This window comes from Dryobates pubescens, chromosome 31 (assembly GCF_014839835.1).
Source record: "Dryobates pubescens isolate bDryPub1 chromosome 31, bDryPub1.pri, whole genome shotgun sequence".
NCBI lineage: Eukaryota > Metazoa > Chordata > Aves > Piciformes > Picidae > Dryobates > Dryobates pubescens.
The window spans coordinates 6,777,135-6,789,954 of NC_071642.1; the positions used below are offsets into that span (position 1 = coordinate 6,777,135).

Here is a 12,820-nt window from a genome sequence, read left to right on the forward strand (position 1 = left end):
GGGGAGGAGCCCCTCCCGGGAGCCCCTCCCGGGAGCCCCTCCCGGGAGCCCCTCCCGCTGCGCTCGGCCCGGCGGTGGAGGACCAGGGAGCACAGCCCCGGAGGATGCTGGTGAGAGCTGCCTGCAAGCCCCGGCTCGGCCACCGGGTACCCTCCCACCCCCCTCCTCACCTCCTCTACACCCTCCCTCCACCCCCTCCCCGTTTTCCCTGCCCGTTCCTGCCCTGTTTCCCCTTCCCAGCAGTGCTTCCCGGGCACCCCAGCCCCGTTCCCACCATCCCAGGAGCCCTGGCTCCAGCCTCCTGCATCCCACTGCTGCCTCCCTGGGAAGGTGAGTGCCCATCCCTCGGGGGGAGGGGGGGAACGGCAGGGGGGTGGTCTCTGGCTGGAGGTGTGGAGGTTTCCCGGAGCTCCTGGGGTCTTGTGGTCCTTGTTTCCCTCTTCCCTGGTAGTGAAACTCTTCCCATTGCCTCCCATCCGCTCCCTGAGCCACCTGGGGTGGTCTCAGCAAGCTGAGGAGCAAGGGGGCTGGAGGGACTCAGGCGAGGTGACAAGGACCAGAAAGTGTCCCCACTGTGGGGTGAGCTCTAGGCAGCCCCCTCCCCTCCTGGACCCTCACCCAGGCCAGCCCTGAAGCCCCAGGGACCTCCCTGCCTGGGTGCTTTGGCCACACAGGGTTGGGTTTGAGGGTGGTGTCTGTGGTCAGAGAGGACCTCTCTGCTCTAGGGCTCAGAGCAGCCAGCCCTGGGCTCCCACCCAGCCCTCTGGCAGCTCTTCTGCCCCCTCAGTGCTGGCACCCCAGCCTGGGGGCAGACCCCAAAGAGGATGCTGAGGCCCCTCTGGGGCATGCTGAGGCCACTCTGGATGATGCTAATGCAGGGTCAAGGTGAGGAGGAGGGAGGTTTGCTCTCTGGGGGGGATGAGCCTGGTGTCCCCAGATCACCCTGGGCAAGGGAAGGCTCCTGGGCACCCAAGGAAGCAAACCAAGGGGCAAGAGCAGAGGTGTGGTGGTGCTGGCAGCCCTGGGAAGGGTTCATTCAGCCAGCCTGAGGGGAAAGGCCTTGGCTTTTGGGGGGGGCTGCTGCTGGGGCTGCTTGGTGGGAGGGGGGCAGCTGGCATCTGCAGCACCTGCTTGTGCCCCCTGGGGGTCTTGTCCCAGGGTAGGGTCACAGAATTGTCAGGGTTGGAAGGGTCCTCAAGGCTCAGCCAGCTCCAACCCCCCTGCCGTGGGCAGGGACACCTCACACTAGGGCAGGTTGCTCACAGCCATATCCAGCCTGGCCTTAGAAGAGGAGGGAGGGAGGAAGAGGAGGAGAGTTGGGGTGTTGGGATGTGACCAGGCTCATTCCCTGGCCCTGCTGGAGAGGAAAGAGGAGGAAGTTGTGCTGGGTGGCAGGGAATGGTCCCCATCGTGGGGGGGGCTCCACCCTGGTGCTGTCCCCATGCTTGTGGGGGAGGCATGAGGTGGTGAGGGGCACCTCCAGGCAGTGGCATCTCCCCTCTGCCCCTTGGAGGTCTGGCTGCTGCTGGTCTTCAGCCAGCAGTGGTGAGGGGCACCTCCAGGCAGTGGCATCTCCCCTCTGCCCCTTGGAGGCCTGGCTGCTGCTGGTCTTCAGCCAGCAGTGGTGAGGGGCACCTCCAGGCAGTGGCATCTCCCCTCTGCCCCTTGGAGGCCTGGCTGCTGCTGGTCTTCAGCCAGCAGTGGTGAGGGGCACCTCCAGGCAGTGGCATCTCCCCTCTGCCCCTTGGAGGTCTGGCTGCTGCTGGTCTTCAGCCAGCAGTGCTTGCAGGGTTCCTTGGCCTTCTCCCTGCTGCTGCTGGGCTCCTGGGGGTGCTGGGGAGCCAGGTCGTTGGCCACTTCCAGGAGAGGAGGTGAAGCCTGGAGCTGCCCTGCTGGTGTGTGGCACTAAGCCCTGGCACAGGAGCAGCTTTGTGTTTGCCCTGCTCTGGGGAAGCTTCCCTCAGAGAAACCCCTCTGGAGTGCTGGGACAGCAGGAGGGGGCGAGGAGGAGGAGGAGCTGGGGGCGAGGAGGAGCTGAGCAGGGGCAGCATGGTGGAGGGGAGGGGTGGAGGGGAGGCAGAGGGCTGGGGTTCAGCTGGCAGCTCTGCTAAGGGCTGAGCCACAGTGCCGTGGGCAAACCCACTCCGGGTTTTGGCGAGCTCGGGGGGGTTGAATTCGGCTTCAGAGAGGAGTGTGGCACCTCCAGCCCCCCCCCGTGGGCACTGCCCACCCTGCCAGGGACCCCTGCCCGCTCTGGAGCCGGCACAGGGTCTGCCAGGGCTCTGCTCCCAACACATCCCCCGCGGGAGAGCCCTGGGGGGGATGCTCAGCTCCTGCAGCCCTGCTCTGGGTAACCTTGGCAGCCCCTCGGGGTTTGCTCCCACCTGGCCCAGCATGGGCTGGCAGGGAACAGCCCAGGGCAGATGAAGCTCTCCCTGCTGGGGGAGGAGGTTTGGGTTGGCCCCAGGGGCACCTGGCCGAGGTCTGGGGCAGCCCTGGGTGCTCTGAGGGCTGGGCTCAGGGCTGGGCTCCTCACTCCCAGGACACTGAGGGCTGGAGCAGGGCCAGAGAAGGGCAGCAGAGCTGGGGAAGGGGCTGGAGAGGAGCAGCTGAGGGAGCTGGGGAGAGGGAGGCTGAGGGAGACCTCCTTGCTCTCTGCAGCTCCCTGAGAGGAGGCTGGAGCCAGGTGGGGGTTGGGCTCTGCTCCCATGGGACAGGACAAGAGGCAATGGCCTCAAGCTCCCCCAGGGCAGGTTCAGCTTGGCCATGAGGAACAATTTCTGCCCCTTGAGGGCTGTCCAGGCCTGCCCCAGGCTGCCCAGGGCAGTGGTGGAGCCCCCAGCCCTGGAGGGCTTTCAGGGCCACGGAGCTGTGGTGCTGAGGGCCAGGGTTTGGTGGTGCCCTGGCAGGGCTGGGTTGATGCTTGAGCTCCAGGACCAACCCAGCTCCTTCTGGGACTGAGCTGGGACGTGGGTGCCACCTTTTGCCAGCTGCCTGTCACCCCTTCTCCTCTCTCCTAGGCTGCTTGATGAAGATCTGCTGGATGCTGGAGGGGGAAGGAGGCCCTGGGAAGCCTCCCTGGAAGCCACCACCTGGCCAGGGATGGTGCAAGGTCCCCAGGGAGCTCCTTCTGTCCCAGCTCTCTCCCTGCAGGCCTTGTGCCAGCTGGGGGCTGTGTTCTGGTGCCTAAGGGGAGCCCCTGAGGGAGGAGATCTTGTGTGGGCTGGAGATGGGGCATGAGGCCACCTCCATGCCCTGGGCTGGACCCACAGCTGGGGACTGGCTGAGGCTGGAGGCCCCCAAAGCACCAGGCTGCTCTGCCCAGCAGCTGGGAGGGGGTCTCTTGGTGCCAGGGTGCCCAGGGCAGGCTTCTTGGCTGCAGCTGGCTCCACAGAGGGACAGGCTGGCTCCTGCAGCTCCTCCATGTGCCCAAGCCCCCTTCCCCCCCAGCTGAGGCTGCAAGCCTGCTGTGGTTTGTGCTTTGCTGCAGCCTTCTTCTTTCCTTCTTTCTTTGGGGGTGGGGGGGGCAGAGGCTCTTCAACCTCCTCCCTCCCTTCCCCCTCAATTTATCTTTCCCACCCCTTAAAACCTTTCTCCAACTGCCAACCCCACAGCTCTGGAGCCAGAGGGCTGGGAAGCAAGGCCCCAGGCCCAGCTGCCTGCTCTGCAGGGTGGCACTGGCTGGCAGATGGCAGCAGAGGGCAGCAGCAGCCCAGCCTTGGCACCCTGCATCCCTAACCACCCCCCCGGGACACAAACCCTGCCTCTGTGCTGCCAGAAACTTTTATTTGAGGAGTGGGGGAGCCCTCCACCTCTGGGTGTTTCCCCCTCCCCCCCAGCCCAACACAAGCAGCCAGGGGGGGCAGCTCTGGCTCTGCAGCCCCCACCCCAAACCTTCCCTGGGCTTGCATTTCCCTTTTGCATCCTTTCCCCTCTCCTTATCTTCCCTTCTGGGCTCCCCAAGCCCCCTGGGTGGGCACTTACAGAGCCAGTGCTGTGCCTTTGGGCACCCCCTGTGCCCCCCCAGCTGTGGGGCTGGGGGCATCTTGTCCTCTTCGTGGTTAAATGTGGGGTGGGTGCAGCAGCTGGCATTGCTGGAGGCTTGCCAGGGGGTGCCCAGCCCCTTCCTCCCCCTCCTCTGTTGCCTCCACCAAGGGCAGTTGAGAGGTTTTAACCTCCCTGGGGGGAGGCTCCTGGGCTCCAAAGGCACTAAATGAATGGCCCAGGAGTGGCTTAGTCCTGGTTAAGGAGCCTGGCCCAGCTCCAGGCCTTGGTTAGGTGCTGGCAGGGCTGGAGCAGTGCTGCCCCAGCAGCAAGCTGGCAGCTAGGAAGGGGCAGCAGCACCCAGGGCTTGCTCCCTGTGCTGAGTCCCTGCTCCAGTGCAGGCAAGAAGGGGCAGGGGGCAGGGGCAGGCCCAGATGTTCCCTTGGGCACACAGCTGGATGCTGAGAATCACAGAATGCCAGCTTGGAAGGGGGAGACTCCCAAGGCTCCTCTGAAGCCCACCCACCACCTGAGAGCAGTGCTGGAGGTGGGCAAAGGGCACTCGAGCTGACCCCAGGCAGGGCAGGAGCAGGGCTGCTCCAGCACCCAGCGGGGCAGGGGCAGCAGCACCCAGGGCTCGCTCTAATGAAGGCCAAGAAGAAGTGGCTGCAGCCAGGGGCCAGAGCCACCCCCAGCTCCTCCCTGGGGCGCCCCCAGGGCTCACCCAGAGCCCAAACACCCCCGGGGGGCAAAGCCGTGGGTGGGCGCCGAGCCCCGGAGCTCCCCGCGGGGAGCGAGGCGAAGCGGAGCGGCGGCTGGCCGAGGGGGGCGAGGGCCTGGGGGGGATGCAAGGGGCTGGATCCCCGCTGCCTAGCTCTCCCTTTCCCCCCTCCCACCTCCCTCAGTCGTCAGCCACGATGGAGAGGGCCCTGAGCTCGGCCAGCTTGGCGTCGCTCTCCTGCTGGCGCTGCTCGTCGCTGCGGCCCGGCCGCTCCACCTGCGCCGCCAGCTCCCCGAAGATCTTCTGCATCTCGCTGTAGTACACAACCTGCAACCCAATAAACGGCTGCCAGGGGAGGGGGGGCTGGGAAAGAAGCTTCCCCCCACCCCCCTCCACCCTCCTCCTCCTCTCCCCTCTCCCCGGCTCAGCCTCTGTGTCTAAAATAGCTTCTCCCATGTGGTGCTGCTGCCCCCGACCCTCCTCGGACGCTTCCAACGCTGCCCTCCCCTGCTCCCTGCTCAGCTGGGGAGCTGCCTGCTGGGGGGGCTGCCCCTGGCACCCCTCCTTCATCCTCCTCAGCACCCTCCCAGCACCCAGCTTGCCCCCCTGGCATCCCTGGACCCACGCTTGGCACTTCCAGCTCCTCACGTTGTAACAACGCTGCCCTCCGCCGCTCCCTGCCCGCCTGGGGAGCTCCCTGCCTGTGTGGGGAGCTGCCTGCTGGGGGGGGCTGCCCCTGGCACCCCTCCTTCATCCTCCTCAGCACCCTCCCAGCACCCAGCTTGCCCCTCTGGCATCCCTGGAACCACGCTTGGCACTTCCAGCTCCTCACGTTGTAACAACGCTGCCCTCCGCCGCTCCCTGCCCGCCTGGGGAGCTCCCTGCCTGTGTGGGGAGCTGCCTGCTGGGGGGGGCTGCCCCTGGCACCCCTCCTTCATCATCCTCAGCACCCAGCTTCCCCCACTGGCACCACTGGAAGCAGGGCTGGCCCTGCCCTGCCCTGCCAGGGCGAGCAGCAGTGCCTTGGCATCGCCCGGAGCCTGCGTGGAGCAGGGGAAGTGTGTGGGGAGGGGGCTGGGGAAGGGTAGGGGCTGGGGGGGTGGGGGGTGGGTAATAACGTGCTAATTAACACCACCAATTAACTGCAGCATCCAAGCAGCATTTCCTGCAGTGGGAGCCAGGGGGTCAAGCGCAGGCAGATGGCACAGGGCTGCCTGAAGCAGGGTGGTGGTGCCCGCTGGGGGCTGGCAGCCAGCCTGGCGCTGGGGGCTGGGGGGGGGGGGGGGGGGGTGTGGCACAGTTGGGTTTTCCCACCCCCAGCAACCCCCCTCCCCACCTTCCCCACCTCCCTTCTCAGCTTGGAGGGTGGCTGTGGTGGAAGCAGGGCAGGAGGAGGGTGCTGGGGGTGCCAGGGCCGGGATGAGCGGCGGGGGGCTGCCTGCTGCCAGCCTCGGCCCCGGGGCAGGGGCTGGGCAGCAGCTCCAGGGAGCACCTGGGAGTGCTGGGGGGACAACTGCATGGCCAGGAGCCAGCAAAGTGTCCTTGGGGCCAAGGAGACCAACGGGGTCCTGGGGGGGGGTGGGCATGGAGGAGAGTGTGGGCAGCAGGGCAAAGGAGCTGCTGCTGCCCCTCTGCTCTGCCCTGCTGAGCACACAGCTGCAGCCCTGGCTCCGGCTGCAGAGGGACAGAGAGCTGCTGGGGAGAGTCCAGGGCGGGCTGGGAAGATGCTGAGGGGCCTGGAGCAGCTCTGGGGGCAGCAAAGGCTGAGAGCCTGGAGGAGAGCAGCCCCAGAGGGCAGCTGAGCAATGCTCAGCAAGAGCTGAAGCAGCTGTGGGGGGCAAGAGGCTGGGGCCAGACTCTGCCCAGTGGTGCCCAGGGACAGCACAAGGGGCAGGGGGCACAAAGTGGCAGCCAGGAGGAGAAAGTTGTTTGGTGTGAGGGTGCTGGAGGCCTGGAGCAGGCTGCCCAGAGAGGTTGTGGAGTCTCCTGGTGTGGAGAGCTCCCAACCCCCCCTGGGCACTGTGCCCCTGGGCAGGGTGCTGTGGGTGCCCTGCTGGGGCAGGGGGGGTTGGACTGGCTGAGCTCCAGGGGTCCCTTCCAAGCCCTCCAGGCTGGGAGGGTTTCACAGGGGGGACCCGGGGGGGGGGTCAGCCCCAGCCTCTCCCTGCAGACACTCTCAGGGTCTCCATGGAGACAGAGCCCCCTCCCGAGCTGCCTCCCAGCCCTGCTTAACTTGGGCAGGGCCAAAGGGGAGCTGCTGGGGACCCCTCCCCACCCCCCCCTCTGCCAGCCTCCTGCATCCCTTCCCCCCCCCCCCCAGCCCTCTCCTGGGGGGTGAGCTGCCATGGGGGCTGCTCTGGGGCTCCCCCAGGCAGGGGGTGGGGGTGATTCAGCATCACTGCTCATTAACACAGTGACTAATGAACCTGTGGGCATCAACTCCCCCCCCCCTTCCTCCCCCACACTGCAGCCCCCTCCACCCAAACCCCACAGTCAGGTCACCCCCTAACCCCCACCCCCCCCCCCCAATCCCCCCCAGCAGGCTACAGTCCCTGCTCCCCACCAGTGAGCAATGATGCCCTGAGCTGCTGGGCACCCCTGGCACAGCAGAGCTGGTGGGCACCCCTGGCACAGCAGAGCTGGTGGGCACCCCTGGCAGAGCTGAGCTGGTGGGCACCCCTGGGCACAGCTGAGCTGGTGGGCACCCCTGGCACAGCTGAGCTGGTGGGCACCCCTGGGCACAGCAGAGCTGGTGGGCACAGTTGGCACAGCTGAGCTGGTGGGCACCCCTGGCACAGCAGAGCTGGTGGGCACCCCTGGGCACAGCAGAGCTGGTGGGCACCCCTGGCACAGCAGAGCTGGTGGGCACCCCTGGGCACAGCAGAGCTGGTGGGCACAGTTGGCACAGCTGAGCTGGTGGGCACCCCTGGGCACAGTAGAGCTGGTGGGCACAGTTGGCACAGCTGAGCTGGTGGGCACCCCTGGCACAGCAGAGCTGGTGGGCACCCCTGGCAGAGCTGAGCTGGTGGGCACCCCTGGGCACAGCTGAGCTGGTGGGCACCCCTGGCACAGCTGAGCTGGTGGGCACCCCTGGCACAGCAGAGCTGGTGGGCACCCCTGGGCACAGCAGAGCTGGTGGGCACAGTTGGCACAGCTGAGCTGGTGGGCACCCCTGGCACAGCAGAGCTGGTGGGCACCCCTGGCACAGCTGAGCTGGTGGGCACCCCTGGGCACAGCAGAGCTGGTGGGCACAGTTGGCACAGCTGAGCTGGTAGGCACCCCTGGCACAGCAGAGCTGGTGGGCACTCCTGGGCACAGCAGAGCTGGTGGGCACCCCTGGGCACAGCAGAGCTGGTGGGCACCCCTGGCACAGCTGAGCTGGTGGGCACCCCTGGGCACAGCAGAGCTGGTGGGCACAGTTGGCACAGCTGAGGTGGTGGGCACCCCTGGGCACAGCAGAGCTGGTGGGCACCCCTGGCACAGCTGAGCTGGTGGGCACCCCTGGCACAGCTGAGCTGGTGGGCACCCCTGGGCACAGCAGAGCTGGTGGGCACCCCTGGCACAGCTGAGCTGGCATCCCCCAGCTGCAAGGCCATACAGCTGGGGGCCAGGGCTCTGCAGGTGCCCCCAACCCCCCTCCCTCCCCATGCCCCTTGGCCCCACAGCCTGGGTGGTGCTGGGGGAGGGGGAGCAGGGGGTGCTCAGCTGGGCTTGGTTCAGGCACACATGGCCCAAGCCAGGCTGCCAACCCCAGCCCTGGCACAGGGAAACCAATCTGCCTGGCAGGGCAGAGCTGGGGGCAGCTGGGGATGCTGTGCCCCCCCCCCAAACCCCAACAGTGCTCCCAGCCCCCCCAACCCCAGCACTGCTCCTGGACCCCCCCAACCCCAGCACTGCTCCTGGACCCCCCCAGCCCCCTCCCCAGCCCCTGCCCTGGCACAGCAGAGCCAAGGTTGAGGTCTTTGTTCCCCCTGCAGTTGTGCTGCCCCCATCCAGCCCTCCCCCAGGGAGCTGCCAGCACACACTGGAGGTCTCCCTGGGGGAGGGATTGGGGGGGGATGGGACAGGGGGGGCTGCTCCTCTCCCCCCTTACAACCCCAGTGCCTAACCAGCAGGCAGCCAGCTCCAGGCAGCAGCTGCCCACAGCCTTTGCTCTCCTGCTGAATGAAGCAGGGGTGAAACAGATAACCTCTGGGGTGGGGGGCAGGTGGGGAGGGGACACCTCCAGCAACGAGGGGAGACAACCCCCCCACCCCCACCCCCCCACCCTATGGCACCAGATCCCCCCTGCCAGCAGCCAGTACTTTTCCAGCTATGGATACCATATGCTCCATTCCTCTCCCCCCCCCCTTTCCCAGCCCCATCCCATCCAATCCCAGCTCCCAAGTTGCCTTTGAGAGGGAGCCAAGGGCCCCAGGTCCACCTGTCCTGAACTAATTCTGGTGTGGGACACCCTGTTCCCCTCATTTTCTGCTGGGGGGGTGGGCTGGCAAGCCCTGCACAGAACAACAAACCCCTTTGAAGGGGGGGAGTGGGGGTGGGGGTCTCACCTCACTCCTTGCTGCCCTAAAGTCCTCTTTTCTACCCCCCCACCCCCTCTCCCCATGGCCCCCCAGCTGCAGTACAAATCAGGGTGGAAGTGGGGAGGGGAAATCAGGAAGGTTCTGAGGGGGAAAGAAAAACTCAGGAGGGGTCTGAAGTGGGGGAAAAAATAATGAAGAGGGTTTTTTTAGGTGGGGAAAAATAAGCTCAGGAGGTTTGGGAGTGGGGAAAAGAAGCTCAGGAAGTTTGGGAGTGGGGAAAAGAAGCTCAGGAAGTTTGGAAGTAGAGATAAAAAGATCCAGGAGGGTTCTAAGTGGGAAAGAAAAACTCAGGAGGGTTCTGAAGTGGGGGAAAAAATAATAGAGAGGGTTTTTGGGTGGGGAAAAATAAGGTCAGGAGGTTTGGGAGTGGGGAAAAGAAGCTCAGGAGGTTTGGGAGTGGAGATAAAAAGATCCAGGAGGGTTCTAAGTGGGAAAGAAAAACTCAGGAGGGCTCTAAGTGGGAAAGAAAAACTCAGGAAGGTTCTGAAGTGGGGGAAAAAATAATAGAGAGGTTTTTTTAGGTGGGGAAAAATAAGCTCAGGAGGTTTGGGAGTGGGGAAAAGAAGCTCAGGAAGTTTGGGAGTGGGGAAAAGAAGCTCAGGAGGTTTGGGAGTGGAGATATAAAGATCCAGGAGGGTTCTAAGTGGGAAAGAAAAACTCAGGAGGGTTCTAAGTGGGGGAAAAAATAACAGAGAGGTTTTTTAGGTGGGGAAAAATAAGCTCAGGAGGTTTGGGACTGGGTCAGGAGGTTTGGGAGCAGGGAAAAGAAGCTCAGGAGGTTTGGGAGTGGGAGACAAAAAGATCCAGGAGGGTTCTAAGTGGGGGCAAAATAATGAAGAGGTTTTTAAGTGGGGGGCAAAATAAACTGAGGAGAGGTTGGGAAGTGGACAAGTGAAGGAGGAGGAGGGTTGGAAGTGGAGGGGGGGGGGAAGGAAATCAAATCAGGAGAGGTCTAAGGAGGGGGAAAAGAAAGTCAAACCAGAAGGATTCTAAGTGGCAAAGGAACAACTGAAGAAGAGCTTTGAAGTGGGAAAGGAAACAAATCAGAGAGGGTTCCAAGTGGGGAAATAAGGAAGGAAAGGAAGAGGTCCTCTTAAGTAGGGAAAAAGCAAGATCAGGAGGGCTGGAAGTGGGGGGAAATGAAGTCAGGAAGGTGCTAGGTGGAAAAAGAAAACACAGGGAGAGGTTTTTGAAGTGGGGAAAAAGAAGGGAAGAGGTTTTTAAGGGGGGAAAAGGAAGGGAAGAGGTTTTTAAGGGGGGAAAAGGAAGGGAAGAGGTTTTTAAAGGGGGGGGGAAAGAAGGGAAGAGGTTTTTAAAGGGAGGAAAAAGAAGGGAAGAGGTTTTTAAAGGTGGGGAAAGAAGGGAAGAGGTTTTTAAAGGTGGGGGGAAAGAAGGGAAGAGGTTTTTAAAGGGAGGAAAAAGAAGGGAAGAGGTTTTTAAAGGGGGGGAAAGAAGGGAAGAGGTTTTTAAAGGGGGAAAAGGAAGGGAAGAGGTTTTTAAAGGGAGGAAAAAAGAAGGGAAGAGGTTTTTAAAGGGGGGGAAAAGAAGGGAAGAGGTTTTTAAAGGGAGGAAAAAGAAGGGAAGAGGTTTTTAAAGGGGGGGAAAGAAGGGAAGAGGTTTTTAAAGGGGGAAAAGGAAGGGAAGAGGTTTTTAAAGGGAGGAAAAAAGAAGGGAAGAGGTTTTTAAAGGGGAAAGAATAAAATCAGGAAGGTTCTAAGTGGGAAAGAAAAAAGTTAGGAGGGTGCAAAACAAGTAAGAAAGAGGTTTTTAAGTGGCAAAAGGAAATCAGGAGGGTCCTGAGTGGGAAAGAAAAGAGATCAGGAGGGTTCTGAGTGGAAGATCAAGGTGGCAGGCAGGCACTGGGGGCTCCAAATCTCCCCTTCCCCATCCCACCCCTTTCATCTTCATGTGGCCACTTCAAAGTCGTTCCCCCTCCCTGCCTCCCCCTCCCCCAGCCTCTGCTGGCATGGCCCTGGGGGCCGTGGGTGGGGAGAAGAATTTGGTGTTGGATGCTGCAGTGTTCCCCCCCCCGGAGCTCAGGAGGTGGTCACAGCACCCAGAGCCACCCAGCTGGGCCATGGGAAGCCAAGCACCTGGTGGGAAGGGGCTGGGAGGCAGAGAGAGGTCTTGGGGGGTCCAAGCCATGGGAAGGGGCTGGGAGGGAGAAAGAGGTCTTGGTGGGTCCAGGGCATGGGAAGGGATTAGGGGGGAGAAAGAGGTCTTGGTGGGTCCAAGGCATGGGAAGGGACTGGTCTGGCTGGAGCTGGTTTGAAGTGGGGGGTTGGGGACCTGGGGCTGAGCAAGCCCAGAGGCATGCCCACCCACCCCCCAGCCACCTGTGCCCATGACTGAGGGCAGAGCCAACCCCAGCTGCCACAGCCCCATCTGCCCCTCTCCCTGAGGAGCCCCTGTGCTCCTGGAGACACCCAGAGAAGAGGGCACCCACTGAAGGTACCCAGAGAGAAGAGGGCATCCACAGGAAGGTACCCAGAGAAGGTACCCAGAGAAGTGGGCACCCACTGAAGGTGCCCACAGAAGGTACCCAGAGAAGAGGGCACCCAGAGGGCACCCCCAGAGGAAGGCACCCCCAGGCAAGCTCCCATCTCCCAGCACCCCAAGGCCATCTCTGCCCCCAGAGCTGTGCCAGGAGCCAGCTGGCAGCCAGCAGCCAGCCTGAGGGCCAGGGTGGCCAAGGACAGAGTGGGGGCAAAGCCTCCCTCCGGTGGCACCTGCCAGCAGCTCCAGGCAGGCCGGGGGGGAGACAGCTTCCAAGGTCTCATCCCAAACAAGCCACCCACAGCAGAGGAGTGGCTGGAGGGGGTGGGGGTGGGGGTTGGGAGGGCCAGGGAGTCTTTGTGGTGGCTCCAGGGTGTCTGTGAGGGCTGGGCCTGGGGGCCCCACGCTCTGATTGCTAAGGGAACAGCAGCCCCCAGCCCCCAGCGGCAGCCCCCAGCACCATCTGCTAGGTGAATCAGCCTGCAGGCAACTCGCTGGCAGCTCTGCAGAGGGGGGCACGTCCCCACACCCCCCCAGCAGCCCCCCACCTCCTCACCCCAACAGCCCAGGGGAGGAGGCACTGTGCCCTTTGCCACCTCCCCACCTGTGGCACCACAGCAGCTTCCCTGCCACCCCCAAAGATGCCCCTGCTAGGAGGGTGCCAGGGCGTGGGGTCAGCCACCTCCTGGCACTGCACCACCCAGGGCAGAGATGCCAGGAGCTCAAAGCTGGGTTGGAGCCCTCGGCAGGTTCCCCTCCAGCCTCACAGGCAAGGAGCAGAGGGGAAGGGAGCCGGAGGAGGAGCAGCAGGAGGCTGGAAGCTGAAGCTGAAGCGGGCTGGAGTTTATTTAGGCCACCCCTGCCTGCAGCTCCTTGGTGTGGAGATCACCCAGCAGCCTCCTCCCCCATCTCTGGCAGCTCTCAAGAGCCAGCAGAGAGCTTGAAGAGCAGCTCAGCACCTCCAGGGAGACCCAGCCTTGAGCTCAGGACCACCACCGACATCCCGAGGGGGCTAAAGCCACCAACGGCCAGCGGC

The 12,820-nt window shown here is 63.7% G+C and overlaps 1 protein-coding gene across 2 annotated transcripts in view; it reads right to left on the reverse strand.

Moving 5' to 3' along the window:
- Positions 1-4,853: 4,853 nt before the first annotated feature.
- BIN3 (bridging integrator 3) overlaps positions 4,854-12,820 on the reverse strand; it is a 61,250-nt gene continuing 53,283 nt past the window's right edge. For both annotated transcript variants that reach the window (XM_054175233.1, XM_054175232.1), the window contains one exon: positions 4,854-5,032. In XM_054175233.1, coding sequence (XP_054031208.1) covers positions 4,886-5,032 — 147 coding nt within the window. In that variant the 3' untranslated portion in view covers positions 4,854-4,885. The remainder of the gene's footprint in view (positions 5,033-12,820) is intronic.